The sequence below is a fragment of the Sminthopsis crassicaudata genome, chromosome 2, assembly GCF_048593235.1.
Source record: "Sminthopsis crassicaudata isolate SCR6 chromosome 2, ASM4859323v1, whole genome shotgun sequence".
Taxonomy (NCBI): Eukaryota; Metazoa; Chordata; class Mammalia; order Dasyuromorphia; family Dasyuridae; genus Sminthopsis; species Sminthopsis crassicaudata.
In genome coordinates this window covers 383129507-383144573 of record NC_133618.1, presented here as the reverse complement: position 1 = coordinate 383144573, position 15067 = coordinate 383129507, and the positions used below count along the sequence as shown (strand labels likewise).

The following is a 15067-nucleotide window of genomic DNA, read 5'->3' as shown; positions in this document are numbered from 1 at the left end:
TTCAAAGCTTTAGAAGATAATATTCCTATCATCTGCCTCTGTCACTCATATACACTTGCTACTGAATGAAGCTAAAGGAAATCATAAAACCATGCTTAATGGGTCCATTATAAATTTGTGTTATATAATCCCAACTAGGCTCTCCTAACAGTAAAGCAATGTTTCTATTCTTTGATTGATTATGTCATATTCAGTGCAGTAGCTGTCCTAACTCTTTTCTTTCCTTGGGCCTTCCAAGGCATTCCCTACATGTAATCTCTCAGCAGATGACATCCTTTTATACTTGAAAAAAATTGAAACTATATACTTAGTCATCTCTTTTGCTCTCCTTTTTTCATTATGCTTGACTGTCTCTCCCAACTATCTCCTCCTTCATTCTTGTCTTGGTTGAAGAAGTAACACTTTTGACCAAGGTCAAGTCTCCTACACAAATTCTTGAATCCATCCTCTCCCATTTTTTCTAGCAGATTGTCCTGCCCACCCACCCATTCCTATGCTCTTTTCAATTATCAGTATATCTCTGGGCTCCTTCCCTGTAGATTGCAAATATGTCATGTCTTCCCCTATCTTAAAAAATAAACACACAAAATCTGACTTGATCTTAAGATTTTTGTTAGCTTTTTCTATATCCTTCCTCCACTCAACTAAATATCTAAGAAAACCTTTTCATGGTTACCTTCCTTCTACTCTGTGTGTATCTTATTTATGCCTCCTTATTTACTTGTTATCTCATCCAGTAGTAAATAAGCTCCTCCAAAGTGTATTTTTCTTCTTTTTTTATAACTTAGAACTTATCCCAATGACTGATGCACAGTAAGTACTTAATGCTTAGTAACATATTGATTGAATCATAGAAACTTAGGATCTTGGAGCTAGAAAGGACCTTGGAAACATGTAGTTGAATCTTCTCAAGAGGAGTAAACTAAGGGTATAGAAATAAAGTGATATCCTCCCTAGTTGACTATAATTTCCAAAAGGAAAGAGAATATCACTTTATTTTCTCTGTATGTCCAGCTCTTAGCAATAATGCCTTGTATGTAGTAGGAACTTAATAAAGTTTATTCATTTGAATTATCTGAGGTCATAGAGCTTATTTGCTGGCAGAGGTGAGACTAGAACCACTCAGATTAGTCTTTTTCTCCTATACCAAATAAAATCTTGGTTGGATATGAGAAAATATAAAGGACATCTCCAAGATTTTTAAATCTGGCTAGCTGGGAAAACAGTACTGCCACAGACAGAAATACAGAAAAATAAAAACAATGTAATTTTTCAGGAAGGAAAGATTTAATTCAATAAAATCAAAATGACAAAAAAAAAAGTGTCTATTGTATATAAAGAACCATGTTGGTGTAATGAAAAAGATCAAGTTTTTGCTATGACTGACTCCTGATGTTCTAACCTTGTAGAAGATATCTAATTTGAAACATACTGAGAAGAGTAAACCAATTTCTTAACATTTCAACATTCAGTAATAAGGCTGAATCTCTCTTCAAAAAACAAATTGCAAATGTAAAGAGGAGGTGACCTACACTAAAAAATATACTAGAGATATATACAAAAAAAAAAAAAAACAGAAAATTATTGCTTACACTAAAATGGCTCTTGGATTTTTCTAGTTTTTGCTAGAGATGATCCTTCTGAATGTCACATCTGACTATATAAATGGAATTCCAAGAAATTCTTTGCAGACTTTATAGAGAAAATTGATATCCAAGGAAGGGAAGTGACTTAACTAGTCATACCTGTCATAGAAAACTGCATCTAGAATCTAAGCTCTGGACTTCCAATGTAATATTCTTTTCATCATGCTTCTAAACTCAAAAAATATACAAATCCTAGGCAGTTGCAATTATTTCACTAACTTAATCAAGTGGAAATAAAATCAGGCGCTTAGGGACAGAAGGGGAACTACTAAAATGAACTCCTAGCACACATTTGTTGCCTGATCTACAGTAACACCACTTTGATTTTTGAGGATCCAGAAGCAGTCATTCACAGAAAATAGGAGAAAATGGACAAAAAAAGAAAGATACCTTAAATAATTTGTTCTCAAACCAAAGCAAGTCAGTCTGGCCAATTCCTGCTAAGCTGTTATGTCTTTTTTTTTTTTTTTTTTTTTTTCTCCAAAAGTGGTAGGCATTGTTCTTTCTTCTCCTTCCCCAGCGGAGAAAGCCAAAGTGACCAACCTGGAATAAAAACTAGATTCAAATCCCAGCTCTCATGCTTATTAATTATTTGACTTTTGTTAACTCATTTAATTCTTCTAGTCTCATTGTCCCTATTTTTAACAGGAATATAATGTATTTGCATTATCTACCTCATATTCAGAAAAAATAACTTAGAAATAACTCTGTTTTAAAAAAAAGGTTTCCTCATATTATGACAAAACCTACCATAATTCAATCATCTGATTTTACATGAGAGGCAACTAAGACACAGAGCCTCTAATCATATATTAGGTTAGTTCCTGAGCTTGGACTGAGACCCAGAGGCCAGATCTTTCCTAAGTTTTGAAGTATTTCCTTTTCAAGACAAAGGTCCCAAGAGCAATTGCTCAATTCTTTCAGACCAAGACTTGTTTCTGCACCATAGTCTGTCATGCTATCAAGCATGCCTGTGTTTCCTAGGAGAGTTACATTGAGGCAAATAAAGCAAGCATAATAAGTTGTTGCTTATCTGTTGCTCTGCAAAGATTTTCTTCCGACTTTCATACTAAGAGAATTCTCACCTAACCCAGACTTGTTCTTTCTATGTTTAAAATATGTTATTATTCCCTCTTAATTTCCATGCCATATCAAGGGTAATTTATTTCCAGAAAAGACAGAGGAAATCCCTCAACTAAAGATCCTGCCCAATGTTCTTAAGTTGTATTGTAAGAAAAAAATACCTATAATAATGACAGGATGCTTTGTGAGTTGTAATGGAACATCTTCTGCTGTGATTATTTTATCAGCTGTTTTCCCCTGTTCCCTGAAACTCATTTTGTTTCCTTGTAATATGTCCAGAAAGTAAGCAGACCTCAGCCTGGTGGTGGATGGTGATGAAGTTTAAATGTTGATTATGCTCCCATTTACAGAGATAGTAGGATCACAAACTTAAGAATTGAAAGGGATCTCACAGATTACCCAATGCAACACTTCATTTTCAAGATGAGGTAACTAAAGAGAAATTGATGATTTACCCATGTCATATACATAATAAATAACAGAGCAGAGATTCAAACTCAAATTCTCTCATTCAAAAATCAGTGTACTTTCCATTATACCATATTATTTCTTTTGGGGCATCACTTCAATTTTGAGCTTCACTATAATAACAGGGGAGAGGGGAAAACAAAAACAAAACATTAAAAAGTAATACGTTTGGTTTAATATGAACCTTTTCCCCAAAACCAGTCATTATCTTACTTTTGCCAAGACAGACTTAAATGCAGATGATTGATTCTAACCTTCTTTACTTCACATTAAAATCTATATATTACATACTAGAGGTATCACTTTAGATTTTCAAGTTTGAAGTCACTCCACTTCCCTCTAGGCATTTTTAATTCTGTTGAAAGTAAATGCTTAATCTAACAAAAGTTTTTCCCACCTTCATGCTTTTACTTACCTTTTTTTTTTTTTTTTTTTTTTTTTGGCTGAGTCAATTGGGGTTAAGTGACTTGCCCAGGGTCACACAGTTAGGAAACATTAAGTGTCTGAGACCAGATTTGAACTCAGGTCCTCCTGACTTCAGAGCTGGTGCTCTATCCACTATGCTATCTAGCTGCTCCCTTTACTTTTATTTTTCTTTGACTTATCACCAACTATAAAGTACCGTAACCATTTCCCAACTTTTTTTCAGTGTTAAAATGATCAACCACAGTCAAGAAGTCCTTCCACCTGGAATTAATGAATCATTATTCAATGAGACCAAGGAGATGGAATGTTCTTTCACCGAATTTTGGGATTGGTTCAATATAATCCAGACCCCATTCCTCTGGATCATCTTTGTGTTGATCACAGTCGAAAACATTTTTGTTCTCAGTGTCTTCTGCTTGCACAAAAGTAGGTGCACAGTACCTGAAATTTACCTGGGAAACTTAGCTGCTGCTGACCTTATTTTAGGTCTTTGCCTCCCTTTCTGGGCCATTAACATTACCAACAACTATGACTGGCCCTTTGGGGAGATGCTCTGTAAAGTGGTAAACTCCTTTATATACATGAATTTGTATAGCAGCATTTTCTTCTTAATGATGGTCAGTATTGATCGATACTTGGCCCTGGTGAAAACCATGTCTATGGGCCAAATGCGAAGAACCTGCCATGCCAAATGTTACAGTTTCATCATATGGCTTTTCACAATGATAGTGAGCTCCCCTGTTCTGATTTTCCGTACCCTACAGGAGTATAAAGCGGAGGGCCACAACATCACTGCTTGTGTTTTCGCCTATCCATCACCCACCTGGGAAATCTCCACCAATATTCTCCTCAACGTTGTAGGCTTTATGTTGCCCCTCTGCATCATCTCTTTCTGCTCTGTGAAAATCATCTATGTTCTACAAAACAATGAAATGCAACAGTTCAAGGGGATCCAGACAGAAAAAAAGGCTGCCATCCTTGTCCTGGTGGTCCTTCTGCTCTTCATCATCTGCTGGCTTCCATTCCAGGTTAGCACATTGATGGATACCCTCTATCGGCTAAAGGTCATCTCAGACTGTCAGACTATCACTATTCTCAATGTGTTTACACAAATAGGAACATATATTGGTTATAGCAACAGCTTCCTGAACCCTCTGGTATATGTTATTGTGGGGAAAAGATTCCAGAAGAAATCTAAGGAGGTCTACAAGGAATGTTTCAAGATTGGGTGGTGCCAATCAGAATCAATCCAAACAGAAAATTCAGTGAGCACTTTGAAGACTTCCATATCGATGGACCGGCAGATAAACAAGCTTCACAAGCATCTGGAGTACAATCAGTAATTTGTTCTATTTTATTTTTAAAAGACTGTAAAACTATGGCTTTACATATGTTCATGAGCCATTTTCAGTATGTACTGGCTACAGTTGGTACTGGGCATGCCAGGGGCCAGTAGAAAAACTTTCGCTTTTCTGGAGATGGAGAGCAGTGAAGAGAGGGGAATAGCAACTGGTCATCCAAGTTTATATCCACCTAAACCCTCCTCCTCTCTCTTGTCCCTGTATGATAATATGGATCCTCAGAAAAAATCCTGGGCACAGTAGCACTCCTGTCCTTCTAATGACAGAGTAGTCACTGCCCAGTTTGGGGTTGGACAAATTATTATCTCTGAATTTTTGAGTCTGGAAATTATTTCTGTAGATGGGATCCATGACTAATGAAAGCTCATCTCCAAGTTTAGTAAGGAAATTGTTTGTAAATAGAAAACAAGCAGCATTATTTAACTCCCTTTATATTCTATTTATTCAAATAAATAATTGAAGGAAGTAAGAATTATTTCAGTGCAAGAAAGAGAATCCAAATCAATTCAACAAGTATTTTATGATTGTCTACTGTGAAACCTGTACAGCTTTTTGTCCATAAACAACAATTGAAGAGATGATAGAAATTGTGTCCTTCTAAGGTTATGTGACAGCACAAAGAGGTGTAATTGACTAGAGGTTAAAAGACTAACCTTAGAGTTAGGCAAACCTAGACTGAAGTCCAACCTACCTGTACAACCTTGGGTCAATTCCTTAATTTTTCACGGTTCTCTCAAAGAAAAAAGAGAAATTATTGAGGCTTTGGCAGTATGTATCAACTACAAAATTGCATCAGGGAACTTTGAGAGGTATTTCCACTTCAGGCATTCCTCATACCAAAAATTTCACTACTCTTATATCATTCTCACCTTAGTTTTCTCCTGTCCACTTCCCACCCACCTCTGGAGGCAAAAAAAAAAAAAAAAAAAAAGTAAAGCTATGTAGAATACTGGAAAAAAACAGTCCTTGAATATTAGTCTCTGAACTATAATTAGCATAAATTTAAGCAAATTATTTGATTTCTGTGATTCCAGCTTTTTCATTTGTTGGTGTAAAAATCACATAAAACTAATGGGGAAAGTACACAGAAAAGTAAAATGTGCTAAACCAAAGTCAGGCATTATTAGATGCCAATGCTGGACAAATTCAGTTGAACCATAATTGCGAATGGAGTAACAAAGGATCTTAGAGTTACTGCTAGAAGGGACCTTGGGACTCCAAATTCCTTGTTTTACAGATTAGGAAATTCATAAAACTAGTATGTGTTCAAATTCAGAGCTCTATTTACTACACCATGTTTTTTCTCATGGAAATGAAATGTTGAAAATGTTGTAGGTCTTCAGATTTTTGTGAAAAGTACCTTAGGGTAGTTATCATGGATTATGCAATTATCATGGATTAACATCCACTACAGAAATAATTCTTGAAACTTCAGATTGTCTCAACAAAGAGCTCTGTACTAAGCACTACAGGTGCTACAAATATAAAATTTTAGACACTAACACTGTCTTCTTGGATCTAATACCTACTAAGCAACATAACTAAATAACTATAATTCAAGTTAAAATGTGATAAGACATATAGATATAATCAAAACCACAAATGCCTAAATTGAGCCTTAGGAGCTGCCACAGTAGCCAGACCTGTATCCCTCATTTATCTTTATCAGATTCATTATATCTTTACTAAGTAGGATTCCTAATAAAGATTTTTGTGAGTGAGCATGGGGGCTCTTGAAAAGATAGAAAAATGTAGTCTTTGCCTTCAAGGATCTTAAAAATATCTATATGAGAAATGGAATCAGCAACAATACAGAAGATCACACTGCAGTACCACAGCATATTAGAGGTAGATGGGAATGTTAACATAATGGGATTTTTGACTACAGAATACTTAAGGGAAGGGAACTTAGAACATCAAATATTAAAGATTAAAGGAATCCTAGGGACTATCTAGTCTAAAACAAAGCTTTATTTTATAGATGGGGAAATTGAGATCCCAGAGATAGATTAACTCACCCAAAATTATACTGCTAAGAGACATATGAGTGTTATAAACAAAAATGTGGCAGGATTTCAGAGGAGGAACAGATCACTTTGGACAGGAACAAACAAGAAAGGGATTTGAGCTGAAACTAAACCAAACCTAAATTTTTGATAGGTCCATGTATTTACAAAATTCAGTCATGAATCACAAAGATTGAATTGCTTTATGATATAAAATCCCCTTTATTTTGATATCTTTGACTGCCCACCTGCCCTAGTAGCTGGAGAAGAAATAAAAAAAATGATAATAATAGCTCTTTTATATAACTCTTTGTAAAGAAAAGTGCTTTCACAGACTTCAAGTAGAAATAAGAAGTATCTTAACATATTTAACATGTATGGGACTACCTGCCATCTAGGGGAGGGAGTGGAGGGAAGGAGGGGAGAGTTGAAACAGAAGTTTTTTGCAAGGGTCAATGTTGAAAAATTATCCATGCATATGTTTTGTCACTAAAAAGCTATAATAAAAAAAGAAATAAGAAGTATCACCAAAACAGTATTAAAATGTAGATATTGCCATGATGTATACATGCCAACAGACACATATATTAAGTGTATTTTGAAGGGAAAGGCAAGGGAAAAAAAAAAGGAAGTAGAGTTATTTGTAGAGCATTTCATTGAAAGAGTACATTTAAGTCATCAATGGAATGGTTCTATAAATATCTCCTGAGAAGTGTGAGTAGCATCTGCTTCCTTTCTTTCTTTTCAAACAGTATCACAGGGTAACTAGCCCTGGGCTCTAGAGCCTTACAGCAGATGCAACTATTCAGACCGTCGCACCTGATACAAGTGTTTCTGTAAAGGGGAATGGAAAAGAGAATTGTGGTAATACATTGTATGTATTGATGTTGTGATATAAAGTAACATTAAGTTTTTCAAAAAGTCTGAAATGGTGTTTCAATGTAAAAATAAAATCAGTTTCACATACAAGGAATAAATATATGAATGATGTAAACATGCAACAATCTATTCAGTTTAGTAAATAAATGAAATAGAATTGGTTTAAGGTAGGTATGTGAAACATTCTGTATGAATCCAACTAAACTAAATAACACTTATTAATAATGAGGGTGGAGAGAAGAAGAGGAGGGAGACCTGGGAAGAAAACAAAGATTTATACAGCAATTTCTATGTGCCAGACACTGTGCCGAGTTTTCTTTACAAATTACCTTATTTGCTGCTCACAACAACCCTAAGAGGTAGATGATATTGTTATCTTCATTTTGTAGCTAAGGAAACTGAGGTAAATAGGGATTTAACAATTTGTCTAGAGTCACACAGCTAGTAAATACATAAAACAGGATTTTAACTCAGATTTTTCTTACTTCATGCCCAGGAGTCTTATCTACTGTAACACCTAGCTGCATGAGTAAAGAAGAATATCATAGAAAACAATAGAATCAAAGAAATATATTGCTGCGTTCCTCCATCCCAGCAAGCAGTGGTCTTCAAACTATTTTGATTATGTACCACTATCTGTAAAAACAAAGTTTTATCACATATTACGAGTAAACTATATTTATAAATGACTATATTTATCTAGATAAATCTAGATAAAAGTATTACTGTGCCTATTCTTATATATGTTGTGAGATATACACAAAAATAGAAATTAAAAAGGATAAGATAAAGATAGAGTAAGAATGTCTAATATTTACATTGCATTTCAAGGTTTACAAAACACTTACAAATATTTTACTTTACCTTCACAACAATATGTTATTATTCTTATTTTATAAAACATGGAAAATGGTATTACTATCTTTATTTTATAAAAGAGGAAACTGAGAAGTTAAGTAACCTCCCCAGGATCACACTATTAGTAAGTATCTGAGTCAGGATTTGAACTCAAGTCTTCCTGGATTATTTAGCTCCTGATTTACTTGTCACTTCCTAACAATCTCTATGTCAGGCCACTCTTTTCACCAGACCTGAAATTTTACTTCTAATTCCTCTTTATGTAGTATCTTTCCCTACTAAAATGTAACCTGTTGGAGGGCAAGAAGTGTCTCACATAGTACGTGCTCAATTTTGCTTTCATTCATTCTTAAGGCATGGCTCTCTGAGAGGTGATGGAAGGAAAGGTACAATAGGTGATATAAAAATAAAATATATCAACAAAACTCTAATTTTTGTGAGATTGGACAACTGATTAGATACATAAGAAGTGAGGAATAGAGAATAAAACCAAATAGAAAATAGGTTGTACTGTGACCCATTTCACTTTCTATTGGGTTGCCCACAAATCCTTTGCAATCAAGCTATGGCCCATTTGGGGTCATTCCATCAGTGCTTTGGAGGGATACTGTTCCACTTTGGAAACCTATGTCATGAATGACAACATAAGGCAAATGATTAAAAAAAAATAATTATCCCTTATGATCTTGCAGAATATACCAGAGTCAATTGACAAAGATCTGGGATAATTTCATTTTAAAATGCTGCACTTAAATTTTTTTTTTGAACTTGACATATTGTGACTTCAGTAAGCACAAGTATTTCAAGATACACAGAAGAACAAGAAAAAGGATAGTATAAGACAGTGTAAACTTTGTTAAGGGTAGATTTTTTATAAAGAAATATATAAATTATATTTAACAAGGAAGTAACTTTTAGTTATTCCTACTGGTTTTGCCCTATAAGATAATATAATCTAATTAATCTTCCACATGATATTGTTTCAGTGGTCATGTCCTAGAACCTAGATTCACTAAACTGATCCTCATATGTCTTGGACTAAAGGAACTGAATTCTGATTCCCCTTCTTTCCTAACTGTCTTTCCTAAACTATGGCATCCAAAGTAGAACACAATGCTCCTGACCTTTTTGGAAAGCAACTTCCTGGGTACTAAATGATTAGGAAGGGCTAAGACATTATTGTTTTCTCAGACCAGTGTCAAGGAAAAAAAAAAAAAAACATGGTTATTAGTACACTAGTATACTTATACAGTTTTTAAATAAACATATACATATATTGGAAGTATACTCTAAAAAGCATTTTTTAACCAAAAGCTATACATGCTTGAAATGGTTTAGAGACCACTGAGGTAACAACATACAATAAAGAAAAAAATTAGGCATTCATGTGCTTTGAACAAAGGCTAATAAATATTCAAATGCTGTATGACAAACTGATATGTAGGAAAGCCTCCAGTATATCAGGCATATTCTCTGTATAGAATCTATGAACAATTGTAGTTATAAATCACATTGAATAAAAAGGCATGGATAGAATCACTGATAGAGAGAATGTCTATTTTGCACAGTGTTATCCTCAAAATGTCCTTTGGCAAAACAAAAATATGAATCTGAGTGTAGCAGGTCCCTCTATCCATCCTGTGTCCCACACATGAGAAGTCACAATTCCTGAAGACTATATGAAAATTTGAAAGTGAGTCTACTTCCAGTCATATGCAATGAAGAGTACCCTAAGTGCTGCTGAAGTAGAGTTCAGTGGTTTTACAAATGGAAGATTCACATCCTCTGAATCACTCTTCCTTACTGGATTGTGAAGACTGTTCTGAGTTTTCTCCCAAAAATCTGACACAGAAACCATGACTGCCTAATCTCTTGCTTCATCCCAGTGGCTATGACCATATTTTCTACTAAAGCAATCCATGCCGTGGATGGGGCCAGAAAACGTGGCCTCTAGGTGACTTTGTGAAGTTAGGAAGATCTGGAACTCTATTTGCAGCAGCCACCTTGGTCCCTGGAACAATGGGGTAGCTATATGCATTGACATGGCAAAGACAGAGGTAGCAACAGAGGAAAAAGAAAATATTTCCATCAAAGATTATAGCACTCAAAAGAAAAATCTAATCCTGGCTGCTTCACAAGCTATTTACCAACAAATTATGTTAGGTCTTCACAAGGTCAATACTATTTTAATCATTTTGTTGATTTATCCTGATTCTTTTTACACTTATCATTGCTTTTTTGTGTAAAAATAAATAATCTCCTAAACCCAATTAATATATTCCTCTTTTTTAAAGATCTGGATGTGAATAATAATTCAAACTATGATTATCCTGCTTCTGGGGCAAGATATTTTATTAGAAAGATAGGGAGCTTTCATGTTCATGAAGAGTCTAAGCCTTTAAATTAAAAGTCAGTCTTCCTTAGTCATAAATCTGGGACAAGTCAGAACTTCTGGGTACATAAAATTGTATTACAAAGCAGCAGTCATCAAAACCATATGGTACTCTAAGAAATAGAGTAGTTTATCAGTGGAACATAGGTTCACAGGACAAAATAATCAATGACTACAGTAATCTAATGTTTAACAAACCCAAAGACCCCAGCTTTGGGGATAAAATTCACTATTTGACAAAAACTGCATAGGAAAATTGAAAACTAGTATGGCAAAAACTAGGCATATATCCACACCTAACGCCATATACCAAGATAAGATCAAAATGGGCTCATGATCAAGACATAAAAAGTGATATTGTAAGCAAATTAGAAGAACATCTGATAATTTACCTCTCATGTCTGGGAAAAATGAAGGAATTTGTTACCAAAGAAGTGGAGATCATTATTGATTATAAAATAGATAATTTTGATTATATTAAATTAAAAACATTTTATACAAACAAAACTAAGGCAGACAAGAATAGAAGGGAAGCAATAAATTGGGAAAACATTTTTACATTCAAGGCTTATGATAAAGGCCTCATTTCTAAAATATAGAGAAATGACTCAAATTTAAAAGAATGCAAGCCATTCTCCAATTAATAAATTGTTAAAAGATATGAACAGACAATTTTCAGATGAAGAAATTAAAACCATTCCTCGTCATATGAAAAGGGGCTCTAAATCACTAATGATCAGAGAAATGCAAATTAAGACAACTCCATTACACACCTGTCAGACTGGCTAAGATGACAGGAAAAGACAATGACGAATGTTGAAGAGGGACACTAATATATTGTTGGTTTGGTGGTGGAGTTGTGAAGTGATCCAATCATTCTGGAGAGCAATTTGGAACTATGCCCAAAGGACTATCAAAATGTGTATACCCTTTGACCCAGCAATGTTTCTACTGGGTTTATATGCCAAAGAGATCTTAAAGGAGGGAAAGGGACCCACATGTGCAAAAATGTTTGTGGTAGCTCCTTTTGTAGGGGCATGAAACTGGAAACTGAATGGATGCCTATTAGTTGAAGAATGGCTGAATAATTTATGGTATATGAATGTTATGGAATATTATTGTTTTATAAGAAATGATCAACAGGATGATTTCAGAGAGGTCTGGAGAGACTTACATGAACTAATGCTAAATGAAATGAACAGAACCGGGAGATCACTGTACATAGCAACAACAAGATTATACAATGATCACTTCTGATGGAAGTAGTTCTTTTCAACAATGAGATAATCCAAGCCAGTTTTAATGATCTTGTGATAAAGAGAGCTTTACACATCCAGAGAGAAGACTGTGGGAACTGAGTATGGATCACAACATAGCATTTTCTCTTTTTGTTGTTGTTTGCTTGCATCTTATTTTCTTTCTCATTTTTTTCCTTGTTGATTTTTTTTATTTTTTTGCGCAGCAAGATAATTGTATAAATACATACACATATATTAGATTTAACACATTTTTATCATGTTTAACATATATTGGGTTACTTGCCATCTAGGGGAAAGTGGTGGGGAGAAAGTAGAGAAAAACTGAAACACAAGGTTTTGCAAGGGTTAATGTTGAAAATTTATCCATGCATATGTTTTGAAAATTAAAAAGCTTTGATTTTCAAAAAAATTCAAAACAAAATAAAATAGTTGGGTACAAAACAGGGAGTAGTGTAGATTCTATTCAAAACAATATTTTCTACCCAAGCAAATTATTCCACAGTTCAAGTCAGTGGCAAGGATTTGGGATAAAGTGTTCGAGGTACTAATTGAACATTATGTGGATCTAATCAGGGACCCTGTTGGAAGCAAAAGCATCCTGAAAAGAGAACTGATTTTGACATCAGATGAGTTCAGTTCTGATCACTGTTCAGTCTGTGAGGTTTGTGACTTTATCTCTGGGCTTCCCTTTACTTGATTTGAAAATGAGGGAGTTTTAACTAGATAACATTTTCAATTCCTTCCAACTTAAAAGGTTATGGTCCTGTGGTTTCTAATTCTTATGAATTTTTTTCTTAAATCCAACCCAAATTTGCTATTTTTCAACTTCTAGTCACTGTTCCTGGTTTTGCCATTTGGGGTCAAACAGGAAAAGTCTAATCCCCCCTCAATATGGAAGCACTTCAAGTGCATGAAGACACTTGTCATGTTTCTCCAACATCACCCCCAATACATTCTTCAATTTCTCACTTTCTTTGGTTCTATGATTTCAAGGTTCCTAGCATTCTGTGATTCTCTGAAAAGAAGGAAATGCTAATAATAAAGATAAGATGATCCTAACTAGAAAGTCTAACCAATGGCATGTATTGAAAGAGTGGGAGTAGCAAATATAGAAGCACCGATATTAGAAGTTAAAATGCATTTAATATGAAACTTATCACTGCAAATAACAGGATAGAAAAAAATTATAATAGCTTCATACATGTTTTAAGATAGTTTATTAGGGGGCAGCTAGGTGGCACAGTGGATAGAGTACCAGCCCTGAAGTCAGGAGGACCTGAGTTCAAATCTGATCTCAGACACTTAACACTCCCTGGCTGTGACCCTAGGCAAGTCACTTAACCCCAATTGCCTCAAAGGAAAAAAAAAGATAGTTTATTAGTCAAATTTTTGGAATTACATCAAAAAAATAATAAAAACCTTGCAACTTAAAATATTATTGGTGTTTGTTTGGTCTTGGAAATTTTTTTCTAAATTGACATGGTAGCCAATTTCCTTGAATTGACTGTGTGTTTTTAGAGTAATAAAAAGAAGAATACAAGGAAATTATAAGATGGCAGATTTTGGCAATTAATAAAGAAGAACTTCCTAACAAGTTTTTCTATTAATGAAAGGAGCTGTCTTAGGATGAATTCTTTGTTGCAGGAGAGTTTAGAAGAAGAGAATCATAGATTTAAAATTGGAAAGAATTTTAGAAGCCAAAGAACTCAATGTCCTTGTTTTATAAAAGAGGAAACTGAGACATAAAAACGCAAAGTGATTTGCCCAAGGACTCAGAGCTAGTGTCTGAGATGTTATTTGAATCCAGGTCTTCTTAGCACCAAGTCTCCTGCCTTATCTCTAGACAACTTTGTTGAGGTTCTAAAGAAGAGAGGGGATGCTTGACTGAAAAATCTATATGATCCATTTCTAGTATTAGATTATTTATTAATTGCACAGTATCACAGAATTTCAGTTGAAAAGGATTTCAGAGATCATCTCACTGTACCTAAGTAGGAACCCACATTACAATATCCTCAAGCTTAAATGATTATCCAACTCTAAAGATCTTTAGTGATGAATCTGAAATGATTTGTTTCATTATGAGATGACAAATAATTAAGGAGCTTTTCCTCACTTTGAGCTAAAAATCTTCCTTTGCACCTTTCATCCATGTCTTTTGATTCTGTCCTCTGGGGCAACAAAAATCAAACTCCTTTGCCTCACAACAATTAAAGTATTAGAACATAGCTATCATGCCTCTCCTGAATCTTCTCTTCTCCAAGATAAACATCTCTAGTTCCTTAAAGGCAGTGAGGTGGTACAACAGAGTGCCAGGCCTAGAGTCAGGAAGACTTATCTTCATGAGTTCTTATCTGGTCTCAGACACTTACTAGCTATATGATCCTGGCCAAGTCCCTTAATCCTATTTGCTTTAATTTCCACATCTGTAAAATAAAATGGAGAAAGAAATAACAAACCATTCCAGTATCTTTATGAAGAAAACCCCAAATGGAGTCACAAAGAGTTAGACATGACTAAAACACCTGAACAACAATTAAGTTCCTTGAGCCAATTTCAATATACCATAAAAACCAAGATTCTTCATCATTCTGGTTGCATTTCTCTAGACCAGTTTTCTCAAAGTGTGGTCCTTGAACACATGGAGGTCTTTGAGACCATTTCAGGAGGTCTTTTTCCCCCAAGTAAT

At 34.6% G+C, this 15067-nt stretch overlaps 1 protein-coding gene across 1 annotated transcript in view; it reads left to right on the top strand.

Annotated features, from left to right (window-relative positions):
* BDKRB2 (bradykinin receptor B2) overlaps window positions 1-5920 on the top strand; it is a 46284-nt gene extending 40364 nt beyond the window's left edge. Inside the window, exon 2 of the mRNA XM_074291364.1 lies at window positions 3847-5920. Coding sequence (XP_074147465.1) covers window positions 3854-4966 — 1113 coding nt within the window. The 5' untranslated portion in view covers window positions 3847-3853 and the 3' untranslated portion in view covers window positions 4967-5920. The remainder of the gene's footprint in view (window positions 1-3846) is intronic.
* The last annotated feature ends 9147 nt before the right edge of the window (window positions 5921-15067 follow it).